This window comes from Stenella coeruleoalba (genome assembly GCF_951394435.1).
Source record: "Stenella coeruleoalba genome assembly, chromosome: 1".
Lineage (NCBI taxonomy): Eukaryota > Metazoa > Chordata > Mammalia > Artiodactyla > Delphinidae > Stenella > Stenella coeruleoalba.
In genome coordinates this window covers 81,640,569-81,656,558 of record NC_137169.1, presented here as the reverse complement: position 1 = coordinate 81,656,558, position 15,990 = coordinate 81,640,569, and the positions used below count along the sequence as shown (strand labels likewise).

The 15,990-nt window shown below is 35.1% G+C and overlaps 1 protein-coding gene across 1 annotated transcript in view; it reads right to left on the bottom strand.

Moving 5' to 3' along the window:
• Positions 1–15,990, bottom strand: part of CCDC18 (coiled-coil domain containing 18) — a gene marked incomplete at its 5' end in the record, with an annotated part of 115,835 nt that overhangs the window by 55,136 nt on the left and 44,709 nt on the right. Inside the window, 3 exons of the mRNA XM_079913536.1 lie at positions 3,531–3,647; positions 8,241–8,318; positions 8,489–8,623. Of these exons, the coding sequence (XP_079769662.1) occupies positions 3,531–3,647; positions 8,241–8,318; positions 8,489–8,623 (330 nt within the window). The remainder of the gene's footprint in view (positions 1–3,530; positions 3,648–8,240; positions 8,319–8,488; positions 8,624–15,990) is intronic.

Genomic DNA, 15,990 nt, shown 5'->3' with positions numbered 1-15,990 from the left:
ACATAAGAACAATTAAAAAATTTATTTTAGTAATCTAGTCACTAGCAAAATAATTTCCATTAAAAATACTCAAGTATCTAACATATTAGTTGTATCACAAATATTAATTCACAAAAATTAACCTACATCTATCTAATTTATACTGGCATTTCACTCTACTACCCTTTAACTTCCACTTGACTTTAAAAGTAAATATAAGACAAATAGTTTTGACATTATATTCTCTACTAAGTTATTATCATATTCAGAGAATAAACTTTTCCTAAAGAATTCATTATTTTATAATTAAAGTCAAGAAGAAAGTAGAATTTACATTATAATATCTACTTTACAATTAGCTTTATCTAATATTAATGTATATCCAAAAACGCTCTCATGATTATTACTAAAAAATAAAATATAACCCAGAAAAGTTACTGACACAATGCCAACTTTGCAAAATTTAAGTCCATCAATTTGAATAAAGGCATTTATCAATAAAATGACTGATCGTGCTGAATAAATGCTTTACGCAGAAAATGTTTTGGCTTATTCACATCTATTTTGTGTTTATTTTCTTCTATCATGTTGACAATGTAATTCTGCATGAACACATACATTATCACTTTTTAAAGCATTTTAATACAAATTAAAATATTTTCAAAATAATTCAGGACCCCCAAGTCACTATTATTTTCATCATAAATTTATTTATTTCAACATATGGAAAAGAATATTTGCCTGAGGCAAAAACTCAGGGGCATATTTATTAGCTTTGTGTGGTGGATTATCAACATGTAGTTCTTTCAGCTGGCTTTCTATCTATATGCTCTGGGGCCATTTAATTATTCAGCTAGTATGTGATTCGGGACTGCCTACTGATTTGGTAAAATATCTTTATAACATCACGTATTACTAACAGAATGGATGCACTATGAATTAAATCATATTTTCTAAAACCTAGCTACATATGATGAAAATCTCATAACTCTGCTGTTATAAGATATTAATTCTATTAACCAGTGTTAGAAAGAGTTTTCTCTGTAAGATATTATAATTTGCTCTAAAGACAAATAAGCCAAAACTAAATAAGTGTATGGATTGGTACCTAAAAAAAAAAAAGGTAAAGAGTAATTGGATTTTTCTCCATGTTTCTTATCAACACACAAGAAGAAGTGAAAGATGATCTTTTAAGTAAGTAAGCCAATGCACATGCAGTTGAGCTAATAATTCATCAGCAATAAAAGGGCTGCAAATCTTTCTAATTTACTTACTTACTTTTTCTCTAGTATTGTTGTACAAACATGACTACCATTTCTGATTTCTAATTCAGTTCCAGCCTAGGTTTATACTTCCTGCTATTCTGAAAAAAGTTCTAAGTTCATTTTGGGTAAATGCCTCTTATTCACCCAAGTCTCTGATGCTATTTCTAAGAATACAAATTCTAAAACTCAACAAACTCTCTGATTACAAACACTGCCTGTCTCCAGATTCCATCTCTGCCAAGTCCATTTATGCTGGAGTGCAGTGAGGGCTATAGATTTTAAATGCCTAAATAGGGACTTTCCTGGCAGTCCAGTGGTTAAGACTCTGAGCTCCCACTGCAGGCGGCATCGGTTTGATCCCTGGTCAGGGAATTAAGATCCCGCATGCTGCAGGGTGCGGCCAAAAAATAAGTAAATAAAAATGCCTAAATAATGGTTTAAAGAAGATCCCGCTGGAAAAAAAAATCACACTCCTATTCTAAAAAGTATAAGTATCTATAGTTTAGGTGGTTTAATTTCCATATATTGGAATACAGAAATATATGCCCACCTGTGAAAGATGCTATAAAAACCTTCATGAGGGGAAGTAGAAGGAAGAAGACAGGTCCATATAAAATACAAAGTTTTTGTTTTAACCTCTGAAGTTATATAATTATGTGATGCTTTTTTTTTTTTTTTTTTTTTTTGCGGTACGCGGGCCTCTCACCGTTGTGGCCTCTCCCGTTGCGGAGCACAGGCTCCGGACGCGCAGGCTCAGCGGCCATGGTTCACGGGCCTGGCCGCTCCGCGGCATGTGGGATCGTCCCAGACCAGGGCATGAACCCATGTCCCTTGCATCGGCAGGGGGACTCTCAACCACTGCGCCACCAGGGAAGCCCTGTGATGCATCTTTGATGAAGATTTGTTCACTATTTTTTTTTTTTTTAAAGAAACGTTTTTGGTTTTTTTTTTTTAATTTTATTTATTTTTTATCTTTGGTTGTGTTGGGTCTTTGTTGCTGTGCCCAGGCTTTCTCTAGTTCCAGCGAGCGAGGGCTACTCTTCGTTGCGGTGCACAAGCTTCTCATCGCGGTGGCTTCTCCTGTTGCGGAGCACAGGCTCTAAGTGTGTGGGCTTCAGTAGTTGTCGAACACAGGCTCAGTAGTTGTGATTCGCAGGCTCTAGAGCGCAGGCTCAGTAGTTGTGGCGCATGGGCTTAGCTGCTCTGTGGCATGTGGGATCTTCCTGGACTAGGGCTCGAACCCGTGTCCCCTGCATGCGCAGGCAGATTCTTAACCACTGTGCCACCAGGGAAGTCCGATTTGTTGATTATTTCTAAACATGAAGTGAAGGTTTAAATATATATATTATAAATTCTAACAAAGAAATAAAGGAATTCTTCATTAAGATTATTCCTTTCAGCAAATATTTAGTGACTACCTATTATGTTGAAAGCAAAGTGGTTGACAATGAGCATACAGAGATGAATAAGATAATTCAAGAAAAGTCTTCTATCTAGTATCTGAGAAACTCTTCTCAATAAAGAAAGTTGAATTTATAAACCTAATTCTCAATCCTTCAAATACAGGAAGAAAAAACAAAATGGAAAAATTTTGAAGAATTTTATACCTCTAAATCTAAAACAATATTCCAAGTGTTAATCATTTTATATTAGAATTACTCTGTGATCAACAATAATCTCCTGATTCCCTAAAAATAGGTAATAGAATTAGAATTTTAAGGTGTCATATTTTGTGTTTTATATGTCATATGATGTTTGTTTCTTAAAGTATATAAAATTGGGGACTTTCCTGGTGGCACAGTGGTTGGGAATCCGCCTGTGAATTCAGGGGACATGGGTTCGATCCCTGGTCTGGGAAGATCCCACATGCCGCAGAGCAGCTAAGCCCGTGCACCACAACTACTGAGCCTGCACTCTGGAGCCCGTGCACCACATCTACTGAGGCCGCATGCCACAACTGCTGAAGCCTGCACACCTAGAGCCCATGCTCTGCAACAAGAGAAGCCACTGCAATGAGAAGCCCGCGCACTGCAATGAAGAGTAGCCCCCACTCTCCTCAACTAGAGAAAGTCCATAAGCAGCAACGAAGACCCAACACAGCCATAAATAAATAAATAAATTTATTTTTTTAAAAAAGAATATAAAATTGGAGTTTACGTTTTACTGGAAAATTTTTTTTATATCAGCTATATAAAAATGTACTTTTAAAGTATCTTGAAAATAAACAATATCTCAAAAAGAAATCACTTGAAAAATATGCTATATTTAAAGGAAATGTTAATTTACTTCTTCAGATTTCTTCTTTAGCTGTTTTTCAAACTTTTCTTTATTTCCTTCCAATTGGTTCAAATGCAAAGCAAGTTCTTCCTTACAAATTTCCAATGCTGAATCTAGTTGTCTGACCTAAGCAGAAAAAAAGCAAAAAAGGAAAATCAACCAGTACTAATGAGTGCTTATTATATGCTCAATATTTTACAGCGTTATCTCCTAATGTTACCTCACTGCTTCAACCAGTGAATATACAGTCCAACTTAGGATATAAAATGCTATTAAAGAAGAGATTTATTTAGAAAACTAATTATTACTGCAAACTAGGAAACCAAAGAGGAAACCAGTGCCTGGAGTCCTGAAGAATAAATGGACATGAACAAGTGAAGAAGGGCATTCTAGGAAGAGGGGAGTACATTCAGAGACAAGGCACTGTGAAAAGGAATGGTAAGAAGTTGGCAGGAGCTTAGGGTACCAAAACCATGAATTTGTAAGAGATGGGTACTGGAAGGGTGGGATTAGCAAGATAGACTGGGGCCAATTGTCAAGGACCTGCAGGCCAGACACCCTGAAACATTTACCTAAAAAGGTAAGCAGTATTTAAACCTATTCCTTAAGTTCCCTTGATCAAGAAAAATAATAAAGTGAGTACAAACTGGAGTATTGTGTTAAAAATGCTATAGTGCGAATATTCTGAATACGCTGAAGTCACTAAGAAAATGAAATGTTTTTGTCGGCTAATGAAAAACAAACTTAGGTAAGACGGAGAAGGCTGCTTTTGCTCTGAATCAGTGAAAACATTTCCAGAAAGGCAGCAATGTAACTTGGTTCAAGTGTTCATAAAGCTGCAAATGCTTCACGCTACCTCAACATTAAAGAGCGAATGAGCAAAGAGCAACTCAAATTCAGTAAAATTTTTCAGAATTTGCACACATGCTCCACATCCCATCTGTTAATAAGATTCATTCTTGTCTTGTTCCTTTCTTTTCCTTATTGTATTTCTGAGCTTCTCGGGAGTATTTTTTTTCTTTCCTCAACGCTAATAGCATTCTAGTAAGTAGTCATGAAAGTGTGAAAGAAATTTCAACAAGATAAGGAGAAAAAGAAAAATGTTCCCTCTTCCAGATACTATTCTACATCATGAAATTATCTTTGCAACTCTTATTTCTAAAAAGAGACACAACTGAAAGACACAGTTTTCAAAGCCCGTCCCTATAGCCTGTGAATATAACCATTAACAGTTAAAAAGCTTATAATTTTGATTAATTATCTTTGTTAATAAACTGTTACCCTAATAATAATTTTTAAAGTCTTTTATGAGAGGTATAAATATTTACAGGTTTTCTTTATTAAGCATGAGAATAAGCATTGGTACTTGTATCATCTTCCACACACAGAAAAAAAAAAATCTATGACCGTCAGAACATCACATGTGATAAAAATTAACAACGTAAAAACTCAATCAGGCAAGATTCATCACTAGATGTTAAAACCATTGGTCATTAGTTTGTTGAGGGACAGGTCTTTGAACATGGCCTCAAAGAATCACCCTATGTATTGCTTATTAATTATAAAGGAAAAATTATGCCCTTAAAATAGGGAGATCTGGCAGTAACCACCTTAAATAATAGGTGTCAAGATAGGCAAAGCCAATAATGGGGTGATGTGAAATTATGTGCCTCCTGATGTGAAGCAGTGGGAAGGACACTGTATAACCCACAGTATAATCCACAGTTGTGGTGTGTGTGCTATTATGGTTGACCTAGACTTTTCCAAAGATTCAGTGTTGTGAACAATAGGAGACAGTGAGTTTAGGGGAATCTAAAAAGCCAAAAGCAAAACATGAATTATGACTGCATTCTAAATTGGGGAAAGAAAAGGAACAAGCTAAAGTAGTGTTTCTCACAATTTAATGTTCACACAGATCACCTGGACACCTTAATTCAGAACCAGAGCCAGGTCTAGGGTGAGACAAAGGAGGTTTTAGGGCTCAAAGTTTAAGGAGGTACTCACTCTCAGGATCATGCAAATGCCTACCCTTCACTTGTACAACCCGGAGAATAAATGTCTCCTTAAATTGTATGCCAGAGGCACTCCCTTGCTTCACTTTAGTCCCAGCTCTGTTCAGTAGGTCAGATATTCTGCAAGTCAAACAAGTTCCCGGGTGATAGTGATGCTGCTAGACCATGCTTTGAGTAGCAAGATTATTAAGAACATTTTTAAATAATTGGGAAATTTTCAGTATGGACAGTATGTTGAATAGTGTTACTGAATTAATGTTGACTTTCTGTGGTGTATAGAGATGGTGTAATCAGGTAGGAGAAAGTTTCTATACACATGAGACCCAAGTTTAAGTATTAAGGGTGTAAAGTATCATGACATCTGCAACCTTCTCACAGGTGGACTAGCAAAAAGGAAATGTGTGAGTGGCGGTGGGACTGGGTGGGTGCATGTGCAAGAAGGCATGTGCCTGTGTGTGCAGAGAGATGAAGTGAGTATGGTTAGAGTTTAAAAGACAGTAAATCTAAATGAAAGGACACAGCTGTTCTCTGTACTAGTCTTTCATTTTGTAGGTTTGAAAGTTTTCATAATAAAACTTAATTAAAAATAAATTAATTAAAACTAATAAATAATAAAAACCAAAACATCTACTACTCTGTTGGATTTCTCATTTGAACAAAGAGCTTGAGACTCTAAATCTCATACAAATAAACATCATTCACTGTGTACAAACCACTCATAAATATACATGTATATATATGTACATGAATGAATAGAATCAAAACAAAGACACTGCTCTGCTAAACCAAAGAACCTCCTCGGGGGCATATTCTGGAAGCAACCACATAGGGGCTCTACGCTACCTACTTTCAACAGAAGCACCTAAGCTAGTCTTTTTTATTTTTTTTTCTACTTATAACTTTAACTTTCTTTGGGGAAATAAAACACACACAAAAATCTAGAGTGGAAAATAAAACCAAAGCAAAACAAATAAAATAAACAAATGAAATCACTAATAAGTACATTCTCAATTTTCTATTTAATAGCAGCTAACATAATTGCTTTAATTTATTGGGTTTTTTGTTACCAGTTCATAAACTTCCCATCAGTCTTCCAGCTATCATTATCATACTTCTATAAGCGATATAAGTTTAAACTTATAGATCCTTATAACTCTCCTGCAGATAGAAAATTTCAAAATTTTTATGCAAAGAACAAATTGAGGCATGCAAAAGGACATGGCCAAAAGTCAAGAAAGAAGGTGGTAATGACATAATCAAGAAAAGAGAAATATACTTCAAACTTCTATTTGATATGTTAGAATCATTTAGGGAATTCCCTGGCAGTCAACTGGTTAGGACTTGGTGCTTTCACTGCTGAGGGCCCAGGTTCCACCCCTGGCAGGGAACTAAGATCCCACAGACCGCACAGTGCATCTCAAAGAAAAAAAAAAAAAAGAAAAAGAAAGAAAGAAAAGAATCATTTAGTATAGCTTCAATGAAAGCAAATCTACTAAAGGTACCAAAGGAATAAAACCTAACATCATAATTCATTCTTTAGCTGATTTCCTTCCTGTCTCATATCTGATTATTAACAAATGAAAATAACTTACCAGATGACTGGCTAGATGTGTTAGGTAATTTAATGAAAAACAGGAGTTAAGTGGCAAGATGGATTTTTTTTAATGAAATTATATCATGCCTACAACCTTTGTACAATAATGATTTTTTAAATATTAATGATCTTAGAGGTTATTTTTACATGAGGAAATGAACTGACATGGCATTAAATGTTAAAAGTTCTGGAGAATACTGTAGGAAAGTTATGGATAAACATATAATTGGGTTTACGAGGGTATACATGGTCACGAAATGGATGAAAAACAGAGTACTAGGCAAAAAGTAAATAACATTGGATTTTTTAAATATCCTTTAATTTAATCCATATATAACAGAATGAAGGTCACAGCATATTTGAAGCTATTTTTAGCACTAAAAATGCAAAGAAGAATACACTGAATATATGGTAATTACTTAGCAAACTCTGAGTAACTTAGTATGTGTTAAGTATTTTATGTACCTCATTTCATTTAATCCTCAAACCCAACCTCTTCTAGGGCATTGTGATCCCTATTTTACTGATGAAGAAATTAACGTTCAGAGTTTAAATAACCTAGCCAAGGTTACAGTTAATAAGTACACTGAAGCCAGAACTAAAACCTAAGTCAGTTTAGCTTCAAAGCCCATACTTTTAACCATAAGGTTATCCTGGCCACAAAACTGTATTTTACCCAAAAATTCTGGATTTATTCCCTATTTAATCATATAGCAGAACTAGTAAAAAGAAGCAAAACTATTGTTTGTAGTTTCATCTCTCTTCACTTCCTTTGTTAATTTTTTTACTGGTAATGTTAGTAAGTAGCTACAGTTTAAAAAACACATTTTTTGTTAAAAAAATCTTTCTTAAGGTATTATAAAAAGAAAAGAAGTTAGATAATCTATAGACTAGATTATCAACTATCAAATAATTAAGATCATAATTCACAATGAAAAATATACTACTTAAAGAAACTAAGTTCATTGACTTAGGTAAAATTTTTACCACTTTATTTTTATGTAAACTTTTTTTTACAATTTATAGAGAAAACTAAAAAGCCACAGGAATGTCTCCATTAAGAAAAAAAATAAATAAAAAGAAAAAAAAATTATAAAGTATTAGCATACTAGCCTTGATTGTTTCTTCAGATACCTGGTTCTGTAATGTTTTCAAAGCTTCATCTTTCTTCATATTTTCCTTTTCCATTTCCTGAAAACATACAGATTGGTAGCAAAAATATACGTACGTGTATAAATATTTTAGCATTAGTAACAGGTTGTTAAACAATTGATTTGACTAGAATTAAAGGTATGTTAAAGAAACATAAACTTAAAATATTGGTCAGCCTTTAAACAGCACTTTTATAAAGATGATTTTACCCCTTTGCTTTCCGTCAAGAGTCTGTCTAGTGATTCAAGGTGATGTTGTTTACATATTATATCTTGCTGCAACATGGATATTGTCTTTTCTTGTTCTTTAAATTGTTGTTCTTTTTTCTCTAGTTGAGATTCAAGCTAAACACAGAAACAGGATTTATTAATTTTCATATTAATTTTTTAAAATTTGAAACATTTTAAATACAGTCGACCCTTGAACAAGACAGTTTTAAACTGAGTCCACTTATACATGGGTTCTTTTCAATAAATATGTACTAAAGCACTACACCATCAGCGGTTGGCTGAATCCACAGATGGGAACTATGGAAAGGAAGGGTTGACTGTAAAGTTATATGTGGATTTTCAACTGCCCAGGGTTGGCACCCCTAACTCCCAAATTGTTCAAGGGTCAACTGTACACAGAAAAAACATAACACTCACAATTTAAATTACTACTGAAATTACATAGCTTATTGCATTTTGCCAAATTTCCTTCAGTTTCTCTCCTTTTAGAGAAGAAATGAAATCACAAGTCCATATCTTATCCCTTCCCTCCCTCGCCAATACTATGTTCCCTCCCTCACCAATACTATGTTGAAATTGTTCTATATCATTCTCTGGTGTGTTTCATTCTCATACATGTTTTTTGTGCTTTTAACTATATATGTAGACCCATGAACAATATGTAACATAATTTTGTTTTGAAAATTCACACAGACAATATCAACACTTTTGCAAGTTTCAGCAACTTATTTTTTTCACTTAATATTGTTTTAAATATTTATCCATGTATCCATATGTGGATTCATATTTTTATGATAATACAGTATTCCATTGTAACAACAAACTAGTTTGTTCACTCTTCTACTCAGAAACAGTTAGATATTGCTTTTTCACTATTATGATGTTACAATAACATCCTTTGTACATGTCTCTTTATACACATGTATAGGGGTTTCTTTAGAACATACCACCTAGAAGTGGACTTCCTGGTTGTAGGATATGCACATTTCTAACTTCATTAGGTATTTCTCTTCAAAGTGCATCAAAATTTATACTTTCACTAGAAATGTGTAAGTCTCACTCCTTACAACTTCACCACTAATTGACTGGTGTTATCAAATGACCAAAAAACTTTTGTGAAGACAAAACATGAGTAAACTGATATGTTTATATGTATATTTGTGCATATTATATACACAAGTATATAAAAATTATACATATGTGATAATAGCAGCAACAGGTTAACTAGAAAATACTAAAACCAAAGAACTGTGAAATGAAAACACTCAAATGAAAATAAATTACACAGCAGAAATTAAAGGAACAGAAAGAAAAAAGATTGAAGAAAGTGAACAGAACATAAGGGACCTGTTGGACACCATCAAGCACACCAGTATGCACATCATGGAAGTCCCAGAAGGAAGGGAGAAAGAGAGAGACAATATTTGAAGAAATAATGACTGAAAATGTCCCAAATTCGATGAAATAATGATATAAACATCCAAGAATCTCAACAAAATCCAAGTAAGTTGAACTCAAAAAGACCCACAATGAGACACATTATAATCAAACTTTCAAAAGACAATGACAAGAACTTCCCTGGTGGTCTAGTGATTAAGACTCCAAGCTCCCAACACAGGGGGCACGGGTTTGATCCCTGGCCCCCTGGTCGGGGAACTAAGATCCCACATGCCACGTGGCAAAGACAAAAAAAAAAGGAATAAGAAAAAGAATGACAAAGAGAGAATCTTGAAGCAGCAAGAGATAAGCAAATCATCACATATAAGGGATCCTCAATAAGATTACATGCAGATTTCTCATCAGAAACTTTGAGGGTCAGGAGACAGTAGGCTGATAGTCAAAAGAAAAAAAATAACTGTCCATGAAGAATCCTCTATCTGGCAAAACTGTTCTGCAAAAGTGAGGGAGGAATTAAGACATTCTCAGGTAAAAGTTGAGGGAGGCTGTGACCATTAGACATGTCCCGCTAGAAATACTCAAGGGAATTCTGTAAGGTGAAATGAAAGAACACTAGATAGTAACCTGAAGTCATACGGAGAAATAAAAATCTTCATAAAAATAAATACATGGGCAATTGTAAAACCTAATATTATCGTAACAATGGATTGTAACTTCCACTTTTTGTTTTCTAAATGATTTAAGAGACTAATACAAATAAAGGAAAAAAAAGTTATTAGTCAAAAGTTAGTATTATTGTAACTTTAGTTTGTGACTCCAAATCTTGTTTTCTACAAAAGAGACTAATCCTTTTGAAGGAATTACCAGTTTGTTTTGGGGCACACAATGTACAAAGACGTAAGTTTGTGACAAAAGGTGTGGAGATAAAGCTATAAAGGAATAGAGTTTTTGTATGTTATTGAAATTAGAGTGGCATAAATTCAAATTAGAGTGTTATAACTTTAGGATGTTAAATGTAATCCCCATGGTAACCACAAAGAAAATAGCCATAAAATATAGACAAATGGAAATGAATTTTAAAATTTCAGTACAAAAAATCATCTAAATTCAAAAGAAGACAGTAATGTAGGAAAAGAGGGATAAAAAAGCTAGAAGGCATATAGAAAAAGAAAAGCAAGATGACAGAAGTCCCTCGTTATCAGTAATTACTTTAAATGTAAATGGATTAAACTCTCCAAGAGACACAGATTGGTAGAATGGAGAAAAGCACACATCCACCTATATGTTGTCTACAAGAGACTCATTTTATTTTATTTTTTTTGAATTTTATTTATTTTTTTATACAGCAGGTTCTTATTAGTCATTAATTTTATACACATCAGTGTATACATGTCAATCCCAATAGCCCAATTCATCAAACCACCGTCCCCATCCCCCTGCGGCTTTCCCCCCTTGATGTCCATACGTTTGTTCTCTACATTTGTGTCTCACCTTCTGTCCTGGAAACCGGTTCATCTGTACCATTTTTCTAGGTTCCACATACATGCGTTAATATACGATATTTGCTTTTCTCTTTCTGACTTCACTGTGTATGACAGTCTCTAGATCCATCCACGTCTCAACAAATGACCCAATTTCATTCCTTTTTATGGCTGAGTAATATTCCATTGTATACATGTACCACATCTTCTTTATCCATTCGTGTGTGGATGGGCATTTAGGTTGCTTCTGTGACCTGGCTATTGTAAATAGTGCTGCAATGAACATTGGGGTGCATGTGTCTTTTTGAATTATGGTTTTCTCTGGGTATATGCGCAGTAGTGGGATTGCTGGGTCATATGGTAATTCTATTTTTAGTTTTTTAAGGAACCTCCATACTGTTCTCCATAGTGGCTGTATCAATTTACATTCCCACCAACAGTGCAAGAGGGTTCCCTTTTCTCCACACCCTCTCCAGCATTTGTTGTTTGTAGATTTTCTGATGATGCCCATTCTAAATGGTGTGAGGTGATACCTCATTGTAGTTTTGATTTACATTTCTCTAATAATTAGTGATGTTGAGTAGCTTTTCATGTGCTTCTTGGCCATCTGTATGTCTTTTTTGGAGAAATGTCTATTTAGGTCTTCTGTGCATTTTTGGATTGGGTTGTTGCTTTCTTTAATGTTGAGCTGCATGAGCTGTTTATATATTTTGGAGATTCATCTTTTTTTTTTTTTTTGCGGTATGTGGGCCTCTCACTGTTGTGGCCTCTCCCGTTGTGGAGCACAGGCTCTGGACGTGCAGGCTCAGCAGCCATGGCTCATGGGCCTAGCCGCTCCGCGGCATGTGGGATCTTCCCGGGCCGGGGCACGAACCCGTGTCCCCTGCATCGGCAGGCAGACTCTCAACCACTGCGCCACCAGGGAAGCCCTGGAGATTAATCCTTTGTCCGTTGATTCGTTTGCAAATATTTTCTCCCATTCTGAGGGTTGTCTTTTCGTCTTGTTTATGGTTTCCTTTGGTGTGAAAAAGCTTTTAAGTTTCATTAGGTCCCATTTGTTTATTTTTGTTTTTATTTCCATTACTCTAGGAGGTGGATCAAAAAGGATCTTGCTGTGATTTATGTCAAAGAGTGTTCTTCCTATGTTTTCCTCTAAGAGTTTCATAGTGTCCAGTCTTACATTTAGGTCTCGAATCCATTTTGAGTTTATTTTTGTGTATGGTGTTAGGGAGTGTTCTAATTTCATTCTTTTACATGTAGCTGTCCAGTTTTCCCAGCACCACTTATAGAAGAGACTGTCTTTTCTCCATTGTGTATCCTTGCCTCCTTTGTCATAGATTAGTTGACCACAGGTGCGCAGGTTTACCTCTGGGATTTCTATCTTGTTCCACTGATCTATGTTTCTGTTTTTGTGCCAATACCATATTGTCTTGATTACTGTAGCTTTGTAGTATAGTCTGAAGTCAGGGAGTCTGATTCCTCCAGCTCCGTTCTTTTCCCTCAAGACTGCTTTGGCTATTCGGGGTCTTTTGTGTCTCCATATAAATTTTAAGATTTTTTGTTCTAGTTCTGTAAAAAATGCCATTGGTAATTTGATAGGGATTGCATTGAACCTGTAGATTGCTTTGGATAGTATAGTCATTTTCACAATATTGATTCTTCCAATCCAAGAAAATGGTATATCTCTCCATCTGTTGGTATCATCTTTTTTTCATCAGTGTCTTATAGTTTTCTGCATACAGGTCTTTTGTCTCCCTAGGTAGGTTTATTCCTAGGTATTTTATTCTTTTTGTTGCAGTGGTAAATGGGAGTGTTTCCTTAATTTCTCTTTCAGATTTTTCATCATTAGTGTATAGGAATGCAAGAGATTTCTGTGCATTAATTTTGCATCCTGCAACTATACCAGATTCATTGATTAGCTCTAGTAGTTTTCTGGTGGCATCTTTAGGATTCTCTATGTATAGTATCATGTCATCTGCAAACAGTGACAGTTTTACTTCTTTTCCAACTTGTATCCCTTTTATTTCTTTTTCTTCTCCGATTGCCGTGGCTAGGACTTCCAAAACTATGTTGAATAAGAGTGGTGAAAGTGGACATCCTTGTCCTGTTCCTGATCTTAGAGGAAATGCTTTCAGTTTTTCACCATTGAGAATGATGTTTGCTGTGAGTTTGTCATATATGGTCTTTATTATGTTGAGGTAGGTTCCCTCTATGTCCACTTTCTGGAGATAAAATAGACTTTAAAGAATGTTACAAGAGAAAGGAAGGACACTACATAATGATCAAGGGATCAATCCAAGAAGAAGATATAGCAATTATAAATATATATGCACCCAACATATGAGCACCTCAGTACATAAGGCAACTGCTAACAACTATAAAAGACGAAATTGACAGTAACACAATAATAGTGGGGGACTTTAACACCTCACTTACACCAATGGACAGATCATCCAAAATGAAAATAAGGAAACAGAAGCTTTAAATGACACAATAGACCAGATAGATTTAATTGATATTATAGGACATTCCATCCAAAAACAGCAGATTACACTTTCTTCTCAAGTGCACATGAACGTTCTCCAGGATAGATCACATCCTGGGTCACAAATCAAGCCTCAGTAAATTTAAGAAAACTGAAATCATATCAAGCATCTGACCACAACGCTATGAGATTAGAAATGAACTACAGGGAAAGAAAATGTAAAAAATACAAATACATGGAGGCTAAACAATACGTTACTAAATAACCAAGAGATCACTGAAGAAATAAAAAAATACGTAGAGACAAATGACAATGAAAACACGACGATCCAGGACTTCCCTGGTGGCACAGTGGTTAAGAATCCGCCTGCCAATGCAGGGCACACGGGTTCGAGCCCTGGTCCGGGAAGATCCCACATGCTGCAGAGCAACTAAGCCCGTGTGCCACAACTACTGAAGTCTGTGTGCCTAGAGCTTGTGCTCCGCAACAAGAGAAGCCCCCACATTGAGAAGCCCATGCACCAAAACAAAGAGTAGCCCCCGCTCGCCACAACTAGAGAAAGCCCACACACAGTAACGAACACCCAATGCAGCCAAAACTAAAACAAACAAACAAACAAACACGACGATCCAAAACCTACGGGATGCATCAAAAGCAGTTCTAAGAGGGAAGTTTATAGCTATACAAGCCTACCTCAAGAAACAAGAAAAATCTCAAATAAACAATCTAACCTTACACCTAAAGGAACTAGAGGAAGAAGAACAAACAAAACCCAAAGTTAGCAGAAGGAAAGAACTCATAAAGATCAGAGGAGAAATAAATGGAATAGAAACAAAGAATACAATAGCAAAGGTCAATAAAACTAAAAGCTGGTTCTTTGAGAAGATAAACAAAATTGATAAACCATTAGCCAGACTCATCAAGAAAAAGAGGGAGAGGACTCAAATCGAGAAAATCAGAAATGAAAAACGAGAAGTTACAACAGACAGCAGAGAAATACAAAGCATCCTAAGAGACTACTACCAGCAACTGTATGCCAATAAAATGGATAACCTGGAAGAAACGGACAAATTCTTAGAAAGGTATAACCTTCCAAGACTGAACCAGGAAGAAATAGAAAATATGAACAGACCAATCACAAGTAATGAAATTGAAACTGTGATTAAAAATCTTCCAACAAATAAAAGTCCAGGACCAGATGGCTTCAAAGGTGAATTCTATCAAACATTTAGAGAACAGCTAACACCCATCCTTCTCAAACTCTTCCAAAAAATTGCAGAGGAAGGAACACTCCCAAACTCATTCTATGAGGTCACCATCACCCTGATACCAAAACCAGAGACAAAGATACTACAAAAAAAGAAAATTACAGACACCCACCACAGGTGCATGGGTTTACCTCTGGGATTTCTATCTTGTTCCACTGATCTATGTTTCTGTTTTTGTGCCAATACCATATTGTCTTGATTACTGTAGCTTTGTAGTATAGTCTGAAGTCTAAAAATTGCAGAGGAAGGAACACTCTGCAATTTAGATACAAAAATCCTCAACAAAATACCAGCAAACAGAATCCAACAACACATTAAAAGGATCGTATACTATGATCAAGTGGGATTTATCCCAGGGATGCAAAAATTCTTCAATATACACAAATCAATCAATGTGATACACTATATTAACAAATTGAAGAATAAAAACCATATGATCATCTCAATAGATGCAGAAAAAGCTTTTGACAAAATTCAACACCCATTTATGATAAGAGACTCATTTTAGATCCAAACATACTAATAGATAAAAAATGAAAAGATGGGAAAAGATAGTCCATGCAAATGGTAACTAAAAGGGAGCAGGGATAGCTATAGTAATATCAGGCAAATCGTACTTTAAATTTAAAAAGATTATGAGACAAAGACAGATAATATATATTAATATAAGGTTATTACAATATAGCAATAAGATACAACAATTACAAACACTTATACACCAAAGACAGACTTTCAAAATATATGAAGCAAAAACAGACAGCGTTGAAGTGAAAAATAGACAGTTCTACAACAGTACTTGAAGACTTCAATAGCCTATTATCAATAATATGTAGAACAACCAGAGAGAAT